This window comes from Dunckerocampus dactyliophorus, chromosome 16 (genome assembly GCF_027744805.1).
Source record: "Dunckerocampus dactyliophorus isolate RoL2022-P2 chromosome 16, RoL_Ddac_1.1, whole genome shotgun sequence".
Taxonomy (NCBI): domain Eukaryota; kingdom Metazoa; phylum Chordata; class Actinopteri; order Syngnathiformes; family Syngnathidae; genus Dunckerocampus; species Dunckerocampus dactyliophorus.
The window spans coordinates 20,664,663-20,682,673 of NC_072834.1; the positions used below are offsets into that span (position 1 = coordinate 20,664,663).

Below are 18,011 nucleotides of genomic sequence, written 5' to 3' on the forward strand. Positions count from 1 at the left end.
GACACCGTATGGTTGCTTTTGTTGCTGCGCGTGGCTGGTGAAGGACTGTAGAGCGTTCGCTAGAGCTCGTTTGTGGCTACTCTCACCGCTGAATTAGACAATCTTTGGGGGAGAGATGATAGGTGATGGTGCAGGTAAAGGGCCTTTGGAGTTTGAGATAGTCTATCTTTCCTCCACTTGCCTCAGTTTACTTCTATGTTGGTCGATGCTAATCACCTCGGAAATCATCATCATCATCATCATCCGGCGTCCTCTCCAAATCCAGAAGACAACAACACCTCAACAAGCGTAGAAGATCGCTAATTAATTAGCAGGTTACACCGAGTCCACACCATAAGGAGGCTTTCGCGTGTTAGCCGCGGGTGCTAGCTGCCATTCACCTGTGCTGACACAATGAGCGTGTTAGCATGCAAACGCACCTGACTGAAGGTGGGAAGTGACATCCTGGGGTGGTGATGACGGATATTAAAGTTCAAAGACGTCTCCACCTTCTGATGCAGGACCGCCTCATGATCCTGACAGGGTGGTGAAGAAGCGGGGAAGATGGAAGGTTTTTTTCCTTTTTTTTTTTCTTGTTTCTTGGCAGCTTGAGTGCTTTTGTCTGACAAACTCACAGTCCTTCAACGTGCACTTCATCCTCGTCTGCACAAGCAGCTGCTTTGGAGTGTCGCCGTCTGACATCATCAGGAATTATCTACGTCTTTTTTTTTTTTTAATCACTGACTGACTGACTAACCACAAGTGCTGCTGATGAAGAAGCAGAGAACTAACTAAAAACTAATGAAAGGCGCTGCTGAAAACCAAGCAGGAGGAAAACTAACACTGAAAAACACGGCAGAAAACCAAACAGGAACAGGTAGCTAACACTAGCAAAAAAGATGCCGAGCAGGGGAAAAAAACAGGTACTTACAAATACACGTAACCAGAAAGTAGCAAACAGAAAAAGCTGGGAACCATCTGGCAACTAGTGCAGTCCACAGTTCATCTTAAGAAGGGCCAGATGATAACGGTCCAATAACCCGCATAAGGCCTCCGGGCCACACTTTGGACACCACTTACGTAGGGACACTCTGTCCACTTTGGACAATTCCAAATAAACACACCACAATCCACATCGTTTTGAACCCTTTCACCTTGGCGGAGATATTTCAAGTCTTGTTTGTAAGGCAGATGTTGATTTTATGAGATTAGACGCCCGCTTAAGTGGGGGCCTTACTGTACCTGCATCAGACTGTTGACAGGAGACCTCTTGAGGGGAAGATGATATCTAAGTGCGACTGCTTTCCCAGAATGTGATTTGTTCTCCGGGTTCCATTAAGAGGACACCGTGCTCCAGGGTTTACACCGTTTGTCTGTCGGTGGTGAGATTAGATTAGGAAATACGCTTTGCAACCTTATTAAGCCTCCAACGGCCACACCGTGTGTCCATAGGGCTTAGACTGACGTGCTTTTCACTGAAAACAAAAGCGACTTTTTCATGATGTTGTAACAGTAGCATTAACGTAGGGGCCCGCCAGATTGAAACGTTCAGAAAGAAAACTGGGACGATCATAAACAAATGAATTCATCACACAATCAATGAAAATGAAATGGATCAATACATTGCCATGTGCATGCGTGTCTGTTTTCCTCCATCATCTACTCCATCATCTCGCTCACGTGTTTGCTTCAGACGAGCCAGCCCCGTGTATACGCCCACCAGTTCCTAAATGAAACGGGCTTCGCTACACGCTTTAAAATACATTTGCTGCCGGCATGGCAACAGAGAAAAGTGTCGGATGCCAAGTGAGAACGTGACATGATGCTGGAGGACGCATCAGTCAAACAGTAACTAGCAAATCACTTCAAAAACATGCCTTCTGTGGGTAAACACAGTGTCATCAGCAAAACATGTCCGCCATGTTTGTAGCATCATTGGGCTAAAAATAGTTCATACGAAATACAAGCCAAGTCAGTGTAGAACTTAAAAACACTCACAAAAACATTTTGAAGGGTGAAGACTTGGAGGACAGCTGTGTTAAAGACAAAAAAGGAAAAGCAGGCTTTGCTACACATATTAAAATAAAGCCCTGCCAACTATCCATCAGTCAGACACGGGGTTGATCATTTTATTAGAGAGAAGTCAGAAAATGTTGCGTCTGAACCACTTAACACCTTTAAAGGTGTGCCTCAAGGTTCCATCTTAGGCCCAACCTCATTCTCCACCTACATGAATGATGTGGCCAAGGCTATCGGTGCCTCCCGGGTACACCTTCATGACACCATCATCTATTCATCTGGCCCTTCTCTCCACTCTGCCGCATCCACCCTTCAAGTCACACGCAAATGTTTGAGGTCAAAACGGCAAAGGTTTTGATCATTTCAGCCTCTCGTCCACACGGGAACGGCGTTCTGGGTGAAACGGTATTTTTTGTAAACGGCTTCCAGAGTGGGAAAAACCAGAAAAAGTCGGCTCGCCGTTTCCGTATGGACTAGCAAATCCCCTACAATTTAAAAACGATGATGTCACCGCCCCGTTGACGTCACGTGACCAGAACTGAGCTTTGACGACAAGCCAAGATATCTGAGTATTCCGAGTGTCATGTCGTTATTTTCTTGTCGTATGCACATGTAATTCCACGGACTAATGCGCATCTTCTTCTATGGTTTGGTGTGTCACGTGGTTCTCCATTGAGAAGTCTTTCATGACACAACACTCACCACGTCACTCCACCAGTTCAAACAGAAAGTGCAACAGTCCCAAGCTGACTGTTGTATGTGTTGAGGCCTTCTGGTTTTGATATTCTTTAGCATTTCGGTATGTTGTCTTGTTTGACAATGTTATTGATTGTATGGTTACATTGTGGATTCCTGTATATGTTTTGTTTTTACTTTACGCTGGGGTCTCTTGCCAGGTCGTCATTGTGTATGAGAAGCTGTTCTCAATTGACTTTACCTGGTAACATAAAGGTGGCCTAGTGGTTAGCATGTTGGCCACACAGTCAGGAGTTGTGGAAGATCGGGGTTCGTATCTCCGTTGGGCATCTCTGTGAGGAGTTTGCATGTTCTCCCCCTTTTGCGTGTGTGGGTCATCTCCGGGTACTTCGGTTTCCTCCCACATTCCAAAAACACGCATGTTAGGTTAGCATAGAAAATGGATGGATGGATGGAAATGAAAATGCGAGTGTCATGTTAGCACTGTAGGTCATGTCCTGCATGTTCCGGATCTTTTTGTGTCGTTCATTTCTGTTACTTCCCGTATTTCATGTTTTGCACTTTTATTGTGTCCCGCTGTTTCTCGTTTTGCTCTTAATTGTTGTCGCTTTCATGCGGCTGAGGGAACTGCGGGGCTCAGCTGTTAGTCATTTGGTGATTAGTACCTTTAAGTGGACAATGTGTTTCACCGTGGTTGGACTCCATTTGTAATTATTGATACATTATGGTACATTATGGTATCTTATTGGTACATATTTGAACATTATTGGTACATATTTGAACATTATTGGTACATTATGGTAAATTATTGTATGTTATGGTACAATATTAGTACATTATGGGACATTATAGGAAGTTATTGGTGCATTATTGGGACATTATGGTACATTTTTGGTACATAATTCAACATTATTGGTACATTATGCTAAATTATTGTATGTTATGGTACATTATTGGTACATTATGGGACATTATTGGTACATTACGGTAAACTTTGGTATATCATTGTACATTATTGGTGCATTATGGGGCATTATTGGTATGTTATGGCACATTATTGGTACATGTTGGCACAATATTGGATATTATTGGTACATTATCAGCTATTACTGGTCCATTATGGTGCATTATTGGTACATTATGGTACATTTTTGGTACATAATTGAACATTATTGGTACATTATGCTAAATTATTGTATGCTATGGTACATTATTAGTACATTATGGTATATTATTGGAAATTATGGGACATTATTGGTACATTACAGTAAACTTTGGTATATTATTGTACATTATTGGTACATTATGGGGCATTATTGGTATGTTATGGTACAATATCGGTACAATATTGGTAGATTATGGTACATTAATGGGGCATTATTGGTATGCTATGGTACATTATTGGTACATGGCACAATATTGGATATTATTGGTACATTATCATCTATTACTGGTCCATTATGGTGCATTATAGGCACATTATGGTACATTATTGGACATTGTGGTGCATTATTGGCACATTATGGTACAATATTGGTACAGTATGGTACACTATTGGTACATTATGGTCCATAATTTGTCATTATTGGACAGTACGGTACATTATTGGCACTTTATGGTACATTCTTGTACATTATTGGACATTATTGGTCCTTCATGGTACGTTATTGGACAGTATGGTACATTACTGGTAGATTACTGGGGCATTATATGTATATTATGGTACATTATTAGACATTATGGCACATTATTGGTCCATTGTTGGACATTACTGGTACATTATAGTACATTATTGGAGATTACTGGTCCAAAATTGTACATTATTGGATATTATGATACAATTTGTAGATTATAGTGCATTATTGGACATTATGGTGTATTATTGGTACATTATTGTATATTAATGGACATTGTTGGTACATTCTGGTACATTGCTGGACATTATTGTACTTCTGGAGACTCACCTGAACATTTGATGTCTCTGGCCTTACAAATGACAAATTAACACCGCCGACTAGTGGCCTGGTATGCACATGACAGTGTTTTCCAGGTCTTGGTTCTACTTCCTGGTTTCTTTCACGCTTGCGTTTCTCCTCGTCTATTTTTAAGCAGACGTTATCACCTTTGGTGCTCCAGGTACCAGCTAGCGCCTCTGCTCGTGGCGCTAAAGAGGCTCGGCGGGCATGTCACATCTGGCGCCGTCACAGCTCACAAACGTGCTAAACGCTAAAAAGAAGCAGGTGACGGTCGTATTAGCGAAAGGACAAATAGTTTAATGGTGAAGTTTGCAGCCGACAGATATTTCTTTTTGTTTTCAAAGTGGTGTGGGTAAGTGCATGTTCCTTTATGACACTTTTTTTAATATAATAGCTCTTCAAACCTCAGATAGTCAAGAGTTGAAAGGTCAAAGCAGCGCTCAAGCGACTCATTTTTGGGTTTTTTATGTCCTTTATTGGTCTTTTTTCTTACAAAAAACAATTTCCTCGTAAACCAGAAGACACAAAATGCATACAGAAAACTGTACAGTCATGTGACCTAAACATGAACAATGTTATATACAACATTTCCCCCGACCACGCCCACCGTGTTCGCCTGCTAGCTGGCTAGCGAGCTAGCTCACGCGGTCCGTGGGTGAACGCGGCGGACGAGATCAAAGCGACAAACGTGACGAGACACGATAAACTGTGACCATGGAAGGTATCCGAGGCGTCACATGCACGTCTCAAGGCGGTTTCCGGAGGTTGGAGTGGGAGCCAAACTGACTTCGTGAAGAGCGAGAGACGCCAGCTCTCGCCGCAGGTCAATGGTGGGCGAAGAAACAACACGTCCGACACTGAACCACCAAAATGTTCCTAAATCACAGAACAAGTCGGGTCGTTCATCTTGTCGACAGTGGTCGAATGTTAAAAAATGTTCAAAAAGGCAGCTCCTGTTTGCTGTGAGTATTTGTAACGAGTACGAGTTGAATGATCCGATGCTTGGAAACGTCACGACAAAGACAGGAAGCGTCCCGACTATTTCGGTTTGGCTACCTTCACACTGCGGGATATGATGCCCGATGTTAAAATTGCATCTTTTTATGTACAGTAATCCCTCGTTCATGGCGGTTAATTGGTTCCAGACCCGAGTCAAATTCCGCACACTAGGTTTTCTCATTCATAATTAGAATATTTTGGTAGTTAGAGCATAGAAAACGAGTGTCCCACCTTCTAAATACGCTTTTTAACATTATTAGAGCCCTCTAGACATAAAATAACACCCCTATAGTCACCTTTACACTCCTATTACGCAATATAGTCCACAAAAATAAGACATTAAAGACCAGGGGTGTCCAAACTGCTTTCACCGTACTGAAAAACCAAAGGATATTTTCCACCAACCCAGGTATACATACTGTATATATATTTTTTAAAAAGCAGCCTCCATCTCAGCTTTGTGATATCAGCGAAACAGCGTATTATTAGCGTAAACTTTTTCTCCTTAATTACCCTTTTTATTGTTAGTTTTTCCATCTTTACTGTTTTTTTTCCCCCCCAAATATTTCACATTTTCCTGTAATATTCTGACTTTATTCTCGTAATATTAAAAGTTTTTCCTAAGCTAATTTATTTTTAGGCTTTACTGTTTGTTGTGTTTCACATAATATGACAACTTCTGAAAATATTTTTTTTTCTATAATATTGTAACTTTAATTTTAATTCATTTTATTTTAAATTGAATGTACTTCTTCTATTATTTTATTTCAATAATTACATGTTTCATAATTTTTCAACTTTATTTTAGTAAAATTACTGCTGTTTTTTTCATTTTCTTAATTAATTGTATTTTTAGAATGTGCCACAGGCCAGTAACAAAGCAACTGCAGGCCACAAATGGTCCCCAGGTCGCACTTTGGACACCCCTGTCTAAGCGATAAATAAGACATAATATCACTGATCTGTATTATGTATCTGGATAGCTCATTGGCGATGACTTGTGAAGCCACAAGGCCGCCATATTGCCACTCGCAAGAAACACTTCTCGGACAAGCTTTTGCATTCGTGGTGATCTTCTTTTATTAATTCATACTGGACACAAATGTTGCCTTAAGATGCCTGCATGTGCAGCTATTAACCGCACAAATCGCCAGTTCAAAGGCTGTGGACGAACATTTCACCTGTAAGTATGATTGAAATGTAGATTTATGATTGAAGAGTTTTGCACTGTCGACCTCTCACATATTTTCGATCGTGTAAAATTCCTCTGATTAAATGTATGTCCAGAATTGATACGTTTATGTAGCTCTATAATAGCTAAGAGGAAATGTACGTGCTTTTTGTTATATCATGATATATGTATTTCTTTAAGGGACGAAGGTTGTCGATTGTGAGTGGTAAGATGGCGTCTCTTTGGCTTCAGCGGCTTGCAGGGGCGGGTGCAGATATATAATACAGATCAGTGCATAATATAGACTCACAAACGTTAGCACTAGGAGAGTTGCTTGTTCTTTTTTTACTTCCTGTTCTGTACGGTACTTCCTGTGGTGGCTCTTGTCTCATCAATGTTACATTACTGACACCTAGTGACCAGTGTAGAATACTACAAATCATCACAACATCTTTGACTGCGTCTTCTGAATGCCTTCTATTTGTATTTTACTTCATTTAGCCATTTCTATGCTTGAAATTGCGTCATTTAGGCAAAACAAATCCATAAAATGTGCTTAAATATGTATATATATATTTTTTTATTAATAATAGACTCTAGTCAACCACAAAAAAGCATGATTTATTGATAGTAATATTTTTCTAGAACCTCTGTTGTTAGCATTCTTTTTAGCATTAGCATTGCGAGTACACGCATTGCAATGCGCTCTACCGACACCTACAGGACTTGGGTGGAACAGCAACATCCTGAATGCACTGAGCTAGCACGCCAACTGCTAACTTTGACTCTTTTCTAACACAAAAAAAACAACAATGCTTTGTTGCTAACCAAGCAAACATCGTTTGAAGATAATTATCACGCAAGAATGGAAGAGTAGACACGTTAGCTTTGGGCTACGACTTTCTGCCCCCGTCCCCGCTTTCTCTTCCTTGTCTTCAGAGAGTCTTCAGAAGACAAGACGATAAAGAGACACTAGAACCTGTCCAGTCTATGACACACCCGCGGTATATTAAGATCACAAACGTAAGCTAGCATCGTGAGATCGATGTTGGGCATTTTGCCTTTTGTTAGTCGTTTTCCACTCGTGTAGCCTTGTGCACGCCGTTTATGTACAGTATCGCACACGCATCAACCATTGCTAGCAAGCTAGCAGTACATTGCGCGTGCTTTAGACACTCATTGTACAAATACTCACAGCCAAGTCAGACAGCCAAGTGCAGGGGTGTCCAAACCGCCACATCGTGAAAAATGATAGACGTTATACAAAATGCTAAGAAGTTTTATATATTTCAAGAAAAAAGTGCATCTCAGCTTCGTCATAAAGGTGAAAAAGCCTGTTATTAATATCAACTTCACTCTTCTTTGAATTTTCCAAATATTTCAAATTTCTTCTTAAATAATCTTCATACAGTTCCTTTTCATAATATTTTGATTTTATTCCCATAATATTATAACGTTTCCCCTCGACCTCGTTTTCCAAAAATGTGTTTCTTTCTCGTACTAGTACCACTTTTTTCTTCAATATTTCAACTTCTACTACTGAAATGATTATTATTCTTGTGAAATTGCAACTTTTTTTCCCGTTAGAATACGACTTTTGGTCTAAATATTTTTACGTTATCCTCGGAAAATTACTGTTTTTTGGTTGTTGTTTTGTTTTTTTTCCAACTGTTCAGCTTTTCAATTTTCTTGTCAAAATGAAGACTTTATTTCCATAATATTTTGACTTTATTCCCACAATATTCAAACTTTTTCCCCCTCATTTTCCAAAAATTACAACCTCATTTTGTTTCGTTTGTTTCTCATAATAAAACAACTTTTATGAAAGAATGCATTTTTTCTTCAATATTTCAACTCCATGATACTAAAATTACGACTTTTTTTCTCGCTAGATACAACTTTATTCTCTTAATATTTTGACTTTATTCCTGTAAAATTACAGCGTTTTTTTTTTTTTTTTTACAACTACTTCAACTTGATTTCTTCTTTTAGTTATGACTTTATTTCCATAATATTAGAACTTCTTCCCCAGCCTAATTTTCCAAAGATGACAACTTTATATTTAGTTTCATTTGTTTCTCACAATATTACGATTTAAAAATATAACACATTTTTTCTTTAATATTTCAACTCTATGATACCAACGTGACATTATTTTCACTCATAATATTACAGTTTAGTCCCCTAAAATTGCGACTTTTTATCTTGTTAAACCTGACTTTTTTCTCTTAATATTTGGACTTTATTCTTGTCAAATTACAGATGTTTTTTCCAACTTTCTTCTTGTGATGATGACTTTATTCTGATAATATTTTGACTTTATTCTCATCACATTTTAACTTTTTCCCCCAACCTAATTTTATTTTTAGATTACAATTTTTTTGTTTGTTTGTTTCTCATAATATTACAAACAAAAAGCAAGCCAGGGATGCTCTGATCGATCGGCCACCTGTGGCTAGCGCTATGGCAGCATGCAGCCTGCAGCTATGCCTGTGTGTCGTGTGGTGTCTTGTTCTAACATTTGAGAAGCGGCCGTCGCCCATTTTCCTTCAAACTTCGCAAGTCAGAAGTGGAAGACACTGGGTCCACCAACTGCTCTCTCACTTGGTGCCCACCTATGTGCCACCTGGAAGTCCTGCTAGAGCTCCACCAATGTACTCTCACGTCCAAAGTCTCTTAAAGAAGGCGTCTCATCCTCTGGAAGTTTCACCGGTGATATATGTTCTTTTTCATATCTTTTTTCATATCATAAAGCCAATAGCAGGGGTGCAGCCAGGAGTTTTGGGTCCCATGACAAAAAATCCCATTGGGAACTCCCTTTTCATTTTACAGTTAATCCATGTGAGCAGCACCAGCAAAAAGGACATAAGCCGTATGGACAAACTGATCAACTGACTCCCCCAGTTCCGTTCCCACAGTGAACGCTACAGGACTTCATTCCACACGCCATCCAGCTCTACAATACCTCACCTGTCTGTAAAAGATAATTCACAACATTATTGTCTAAGTCTAAGTGATCGGTATCGGTCGATTTTTGCTCATGGAACATCAGTATCGGAATTGGCAGCCTCGATTGGAGCATCCCTAAAAAATGTTTCTTCCTGGCGTATTTCAACTTTATGCTATTGAAATGAGGTTATTCTTCCTCATAATTTTACAGCGCTATTCTCAAAAAAATGACAACCTATGGTTGTCGTTCCCCACCCGCACTTTGGACACCCCCGGTGGAGTGATAGAGCCGGATATAAACGTACACTTTGGGTGAGACGGCGTGATGACGCGGCTAAAGACAAGATGTCGTCGCTTGCTGGTTAGTATTCTTCTGTGACCGAGCAAAGAACGGGCCAGTCGGGCCCTTTGGGCGGTCCACAATGTCGGCATGAAAGTTATCAGAGGGGATTTGGATTTGGACACACGGACAGGACAGACGGCGGACACTTGGTGGCTATCGTACGCAGCACGGGTGAAGACGACCAAAAAAAAAACAAAAAAACAATCGGAAAGCTTTTTTTCATCTAAAAAAGTGAGCATTGTGCATAGTTTGCTGTTTGGTAACCAGGTACCTACTTGCTGTGATAGGATGGAAGGAAGTGCAATAATAATGGTTGCACTGGACGCCATTGACACTTTCTCCCAGCAGGAATATCACAACAAGGTGTCTTTATATTTACTCTATTCTTTTTTTCAAATACATTAAATCCAAACGTTTTATGGTCCTTGCTTGAGTCCACGATCACATCAATCTTGAGAATAATTGGAACTACTCATACCTTTTTTTTTTATGTTTTAACGTTCCGGACTCATACCTCGCCCACCCAGACGACCGTGTTCCCTCTCTTGATGTCTGACACCTCGCAGTGCGGCGTTCTTTGTTTGCCGTTCAGGATAAAGAGGGACTCGGCCGACGGCGTCAGGAGGTACTGTCCAAACAAGCCGCTGGAGACCACCACTCTGTAGGGACCCCCCCAGGGCCAGGTGTGAGGGCCGAGGGGCTCCTTGAGCCCCCGGAGAACCTCAGTGTGACCTGAGGATAGATCGGCGAACAGCAGGTCTGTGGTTGAGTCCGAGGAGGCCACCGCCACGTATCTGTTGGACTCCGCGAAGGATGGCTGGAAAACCAGGTCCGAGACGGCGACGGGGTCGTCCACTTCCTGTCTCAGACGCATCTCTCCCTGGAAAGACACGGTCTGTACTCTCAGCTTGGCGCTGCTGGGGTCGGGCGTCACGATGTGGCGGCCGTCCGGTGACACAAAGGCGCTGGCGCCGCTGACATTTGGCCCGATGACCGCGTCCGTCACGCTGTCGATGAGGAGCATGGGCGGAGTCTGTCGGCGTCCTCTGGGCTGGCACTGGACAAAGTAGACACCGCTCAGGTGCGTGTAGGCCATGCTGGCCGGGACGCAGCTGTAGTTCTTCAAACTTATGGTCTTGACGCGGCGGAAGGTCTCCAGGTCCACCTTGTGGACGGCGGGTTCATCTTTGAGGAAGATGAAGGCGAACCTGGAGGGGCCAAAGTTCATAAAGGAAGGTTAATAGCCTTCTCCATCTGATTCATACGCATCCAGGATCTCATTAGCATTCTCATTTGCTCTCTGGCTCCGCTGGCGAGCACAAAGGAGGTCAGCGGCGGTGGCGTTTGCGCTTCCTTACCTCACGTGAGTGATGATGAGGTTGGTTGGCGGAATGAAGAAGTCGCTGACTCGCTGGAAGGTGGTGCGCATGGCGTGATGGACTTCTCCCACACTGGCTTGAGGAATCACCTGCAGGTCAAACGCGGAAGTTTGTGATGACATTGCCACACATTCTGTGGGGATACCTGACGGAGAGAGTGTACTGCAACAACCCACAGACGAGTGAGGCCCTGAAGACCAATATCGGTCAGGAAATTCGGAGATACACACACACACATATTGCAGGCAAGAAGATGGAAGAAAGGCATTGTGGCGCTCCGCAAAAGGCTTGAAAACGTGACCCCATCAGCCTCGCATCACCTGATAAGACATCTTATTCACTGATGGTTGACTCGCAGCGCACCAGGAAAGACTCGTCTTTCACGCTGCCTGACGCAGAGTCGGGACTTTTTTATTGGCAGCAGCACCTCCGGTGGTGGCAGATGGTCTTGATATGGATATGGATATTTTATTTGTGTCGTTCACGTGACTTACAATTTACTTTCTTTCCTTGAAATAGCATTTTTGTACTCATTCACGCCCGGCGCTCTAATTCTCCACAACTTCCCACAAAAGAGGTGAAAAGATTCGTTTGAAAAAAACAAGGTTTTATGAGGCAAAGACACACAGAGGTGTGATTGTTATGCAAAGCTGCTCGCTGTACTCTTTCTTTTTTAATTATGTGAGGAGGAGCTGTTTGGTCATGAAAAAATAACGCTACATATGCCTCGTTTGAGATTACAGGCTGCGCTGTCATTTCCAAACAACAACAAGCGCCTCTGAAGACGCTCATGCATTGTGAATTATGATCCACAAATAATAAATATCATTACAGCACCAAGGAAATGTAAAACGCAGCTATTACTACCGGCAGTATTTACCACAGCAGGGATTTTTGGGGGGTTTAAATGGCATCTGAATACAAAAACCAGCCACCTGCTTGCAAAGATCCTCAATGTGAGGGAGTATCACTCCTCGGCGAAGCCTGGTAACCAAGCAGACGGCGGTAAACAACACCTCGCAGCAGCTATAATTGGATCTTTGCCTCCAGTGGGAACGAGCGGCACCATAAACATGTTTGTGACCAGTACCCCCCTCCACGAACTCCCCCATAGGCTTCAAATCATCCACACCAGGCGTGGTCCGGTCCAAAGGGACGTCGGGCGCCAGGTGGCAACATCACGCTTAGCCGGACACAACATTAGGTACACAGATACAAGGCATCAGTCTAAATAACAAAATGCCTTTTGTCCAACAAAAAGGCATTTTCATCCCTAAAAATAAACCATAAATGAATATGAATACAATACATTAATTAATCAATTCATAAATCATAATTAATTGTAATAATTTCTGACCAATGAAAAACAGTTTCATCCTTAAAAACCATCCATAAAATATTTTTTCTGATAAATAAACATAATAAATATATATAAATAAATAATTTGAAAAATTTTAATAAATAAAACGTAATAATTATTATTTATTTATATTTATTTAGCAAATATGCATTTATTTATTAATTATGACGATTATTTAAGATCTTTTACCTATCTATCTACGTATCTTCTATCTAACTATCAAGATGTATTTATTAAGAGCTTAATTAATCATGCATTCATGTGTTAATTATTAGGATTAATTAAGCTCTGAATAAATACATCTTAATAAATTAAGATCTTAATTAATCAGAATAATTCGAAAACAAATAAATACATCTTTGCTAAATAAACAACACGGTTAGAATTATAGAATTTACAATCTTTTATATTTGTTTTTTTTCTGTCCATTAAAAAGCATTTTCATCCCTAAAAACAGCTAAAATTTGCCGAAAAATCATCTTTATTAATATATAAATACAGTGTTAATATATAAATACCAAATAATAAATCCATAATAAATAAAGGGAGCCTATTGTTAGGTTAATTGGCAACTCTAAATTGTCCATAGGTATGAATGTGAGTGTGATTGGTTGTTTGTCTATATGTGCCCTGCCATTGGCTGGCGACCAGTCCAGGGTGTACCCCGCCTCTCGCCCGAAGTCAGCTGGGATAGGCTCCAGCATACTCGTGACCCTGGTGAGGATAAGCGGCATAGGAAATGGATGGATGGGAGCCTAATTAATAATTAATTATTCTATGTTTGGTTTGTTTTTTTTTCTGCCCAACAAAAAGCATTTTTATCCCTATGGCGACACTTTTTTGATAAATAATTGTAATAAATATATTCTCCTGATCAAAATGTGCATTCAAAATGTACATTTTGCACTATTGGATCGTAAGGACGTTCTAAGTAGAGCTTCAAAATGCAAAAAGAAGAAATGGGAGTGAGACAAAAAAGCAATTTATTGTAAAGAAGCATTAAAGTGAAATAAGCTAGTCATCAGCTGACCAAAATATTAGGGGCACAGCCTTTTAAAGGCAAAATGTTGGCAAAAATGTGGACTGAATGTAAGTTAGTGTCAGGTGTTCACACTGTCATGATCTGTTGATGGCAAAGGTAAAAAAGCTTTCTCTCTTTGAACGCGGTGGGATTGTTGAGCTCCATAAGCAACATCCTCGGGCTCATGGAACAAAAAAAAAAGTCAGTTGGTAGACCCAAAAAAATTAGCCGGAGGATCCCATTGGCTGTCCGTCAAGACACGGGACCATCCTCGGCCCAAATGAAGGTTGTTACTGGTGCAGAGTGCAGTCCAATAACCATCATCTGCCAGAGAAGGCTTTTAAGAAGTAAAAACGTCCTCAAAGGCCTCATCTCATTCAAGGTTTGGAATTTGCAGGAGAGCACCAAACGTGGGACATTGAAAGGTGGAAGAAAGTTTTATTCTCCCTTGATGGTCCTGATGGATTCCAACGTTACTGGCATGACAAGGAGATCCCATCAGAGATGTTTTCCACTCAGCACGGTGGAGGGGACACCGTCATAATCCTTCAATGGAACAATGGAGCTTCGGGTTGTGCAGGGGCGTCAAACGGCAGATGAGTACGTGGAGATGTTGCAGGGGGCATCCCTCATGACTGAAGGCCCTCATCCGTGACATTTTATTTCTATTTTTTGAGCTATGGTCTTAATCTTTTGGTCACCTGACGAACAGCCTGATTCATTTTAATGGCTCTTTGCAATAAATTGCTTTTTTGTTTCACTCCCATTTCTTCTTTTTGTATTTTGAAGCTCTACTTAGATTCCACAGTGTAAAATGTACATTCTTCACATTTTTCAACGGCTCTTAACCCGCCCCCAATCCGTGTCATTCCTAATGCATTTGAAAAAGCAATGAAAAGGCAAACGAGACGTACCTGCAGCGTCGGGTGCGTCCGGTCCATGTCGCCCCACGTGAGCAACCACACCTGGTCATGTGACTTGTCGTAGAGCATCTTGACCGGAAATGGATCTGTGGCGATCGCCTGCACCAGGGAGCAAATGCGTTTACGGGTTTGTGGCTTTTATAACCTCCACCAAGGAAGAGTGTCTCTTTGTATTTGAAAGGCCCTGCTTGCATTTAAAAAATATATAATGTTTTATGATTGGTTGTTAATATTATTCTAAGGACGTCCTCTGAAAATGTGGGTCAAATTAGATCAATTATTGAAAGAAGACGAATGAAATTTCTCTTCTGAAAAATGTGATATACAAGAGGGCTCATTGAGGCCATAAAGTCACACCAGTTTCTAATCCAGATTCAGATCGCATTTGGTAGCAATGTAAACACAACTGAAATGTTCACAAACTCGTCTCGAGTGTCAAATGTACAGACAATTCTGGTGTATAAGCTTCACCGGACTATATGCTACACATGTCCACATCATAAAGTGGCATACTGTTGTGCGCACGAGTCGGTGAGGACCGGCAGCTCTTTATTTGAAAGAAGCCAATCATGAGCTATGAAAAAACTCACAATGACCTTGTCAACCCATTGGAAATTGCTGGAGGTCATTACTCAACAGTCTGACTCATGGTATCATGTTACAAAGAACACTAAACTCATCAACTCATGTTGTTTTTTTATTTTCCAACTATTTCAACTTCTTTGCTGTAAATGTTCTCCTTGTAATTATGACTTTAATCCCATAATATTTTGATTTTACTGTATCCTTGTAACATAACTTTTTCTGCAATGTAATTTTACAAAATTTTCAGTTTTATTTGTTGTTTTGTTTTGCTTCTCATAATAATCCGATTAAAAAAAAAGTAGCATTTTTTGTTTAATATCTAAACGTTATGCCACTAAAATGACATTATTTTCCCACATAATGTTAAAACATTTTCTCGTGAAATTACGACTTTTTTCTCAAAATATTTTGGCTTCACTGCCTATTTTTCCATTTTTGCTGTTGTTTTTTTAGTTTTCTCGTTAAATGATATTGTTACAATGTGCCATGGGGGCCAATCAGAAAACAGCCAAGGGCCGTACTTTGGACACCCCTGATGTGGATGAATCTGAATGAAACTCCTTTTAACTCTTCTAATCCAATTTGTCGTGTTTGACTACTTTGAGCCTTGGCGGAGGTCGCTGTTATCGAAAACTAACTGTTGGCTGAGTCATTGTTAAACAAGGGCCGAGAAAGGTCAACAAAAAGTCTTGCCGGGCTTTTGAGCATCATCTCCACTCTTTGCTTGAGCGTCTAACATTTGGCCTGACATTTGGAAAGAATGGATTGCGTCCAACTAAACGTGCTAAGCAGTCCACTGTGGACACAGAGGACAGTGATGGACGGATGGAAGGTTCAGCAAGCGGCAAGCCAACACTACACAGTAAACCAGCTGATGCTCCGCCCACCTGCACCACCCGCTGCGCCTGGACGTCCACCACCAGGAGGCGGCTCTGGAGCGGCTGGGTCACGTAGATGTACTTCTCACGCACGTTCACCGCCGACGACCACACGCAGCGCTGGGCGGCTGGACCCTCGCCTTTAGGGCACATCTCCTCCTGGGGGACGGGGGGTGGAGAGACGAAAGACGGATGATGATGAATGAATAAATGCTGCTCAGCTCAGGTTTGATTATTTCAGCTTTTCGTTTTTTTATTATGGATTTATTATTTGTGCAAAGTTTTTCCACCCAGGGCCACATGAGGAAAAATCAAAGGATGCGGGGGCCATAAAGTGTATTATTAGAAAATGAACTTTTTCATTTTACATTACATTTTCTTCTCTTACCCTTCGACGCTATTTTCCTAATATTTCCTCTTTAGTGTTATACAAATGTATGCTCTTTTTTCCATTTTTGCTGTTTTTTTTCATTTTCTTGTTTAATTGTATTTTAGAATGTGTAAAAAATAACAACTTTGGACACCCCTGTATTATAAGAGCAAAAGGGGTTTCACTTTAACGTATACATTGTTAGGGTCTGTTATGGTTCTGCTTCATGTGGTGTTGTCACCTTTTCACCTCTGTGCTTCCTTTTAGATTCCTTCACTCTGTGAGTGGGCGGCGCCACGAGGCACACCTGTAGCCACTCTTAAGCCACCTGGCTGCAGGAGGAGGACGTGGGTTTGTTACTCCTGGTCTCCATGCTGCCCGTGAAGCCCCAGTTTGTTTGTTGCTGTTCTTTTGACCTTAAGGCTTCTGTGTTTGTTCAGAGTCTGTTCCACGTCCTCCTCGCCTCTTGTGACGCCGTCCTGCTCACCAGTGAGTTTTTGCCTTTTTCCAAGGTGCCTTTTGTTTTGCTATCTTAGTTGCACCGTTCTACCTGAGTTTGGACTGTGGACTTTTGTATTTCTTGTGTTACTTGGTTCCTGCTCCACTTCACTAAAGACTGTATTTTTTGACCTGAACTGTGTCTGGCTCCGCATTTTGGGATCTCCACCTGACCGTCCGTAACATACTTGATTGTATTTTATACAGGGTTGTTTTTTCCATTCTTTTCTGTGAGCAGAAAAGGCCTGGCAGATCCTGGAGCGTCTTGGCTCTCCCCCAAAGTTCATGGAGTTGCATGAAGATCCGGTTGGTCAGGTCAGAAACACCAACGACCTCTCGGAACCTTTCCCGATCATCGCACCAATTCCCTTCTTCAGCAAGATGCTTCAACAGGCCACGGAAGACCTCGGTGACGAAGATGGCATCTGCACGCGATACCGCACTGATGGTAGCCTGTGCAACTTGCGACGCCTACAAGCCCACACCAAGACCCGAGAGCAACTGACTGCCCTCGGAAGCCACCCTGCAACGTGTAACATCTTGCTTCGCAGAGGTATCTCGGCTCTTCGGTCTCGGAGTCAGCCTGAAGAAGACAGAGGTTCTCCACCAGCTCACCCCGCAGGAAGCGTACCGCCCAGCCTGCATTACAATTTGGCGAGACAGAACTGAAGGCAGTCCAACAGTTCACCTACCATTTCCTCTGATGCAAGAATCGACGAAGAACAACAGACAACAGCCTGGGAAAGTCAAGAAGTGCTTTTGGCAGACTCCACAGTCGTCTCTGGAACAACAAGCACCTGAAGATCAGTGTGTACGGAGCAGTGGTACTAACCACCCTCCTGTATGGCCCCGAGCCGCGGGTCAC

General features: G+C 41.7%; 1 protein-coding gene across 2 annotated transcripts in view; it reads right to left on the minus strand.

Moving 5' to 3' along the window:
• Nucleotides 1-5,071: 5,071 nt before the first annotated feature.
• The window catches only part of fstl4 (follistatin-like 4), a 176,199-nt gene continuing 163,259 nt past the window's right edge, over nucleotides 5,072-18,011 (minus strand). The window contains exons 11-14 of one of the 2 annotated variants that reach the window (XM_054754114.1): nucleotides 16,288-16,437; nucleotides 14,807-14,914; nucleotides 11,491-11,600; nucleotides 5,072-11,340 (exon numbers count right to left, since the gene is read on the minus strand). In XM_054754114.1, the coding sequence (XP_054610089.1) occupies nucleotides 10,641-11,340; nucleotides 11,491-11,600; nucleotides 14,807-14,914; nucleotides 16,288-16,437 (1,068 nt within the window). In that variant the 3' untranslated portion in view covers nucleotides 5,072-10,640. The remainder of the gene's footprint in view (nucleotides 11,341-11,490; nucleotides 11,601-14,806; nucleotides 14,915-16,287; nucleotides 16,438-18,011) is intronic. The other variant, XM_054754113.1, reaches the window with a different exon arrangement.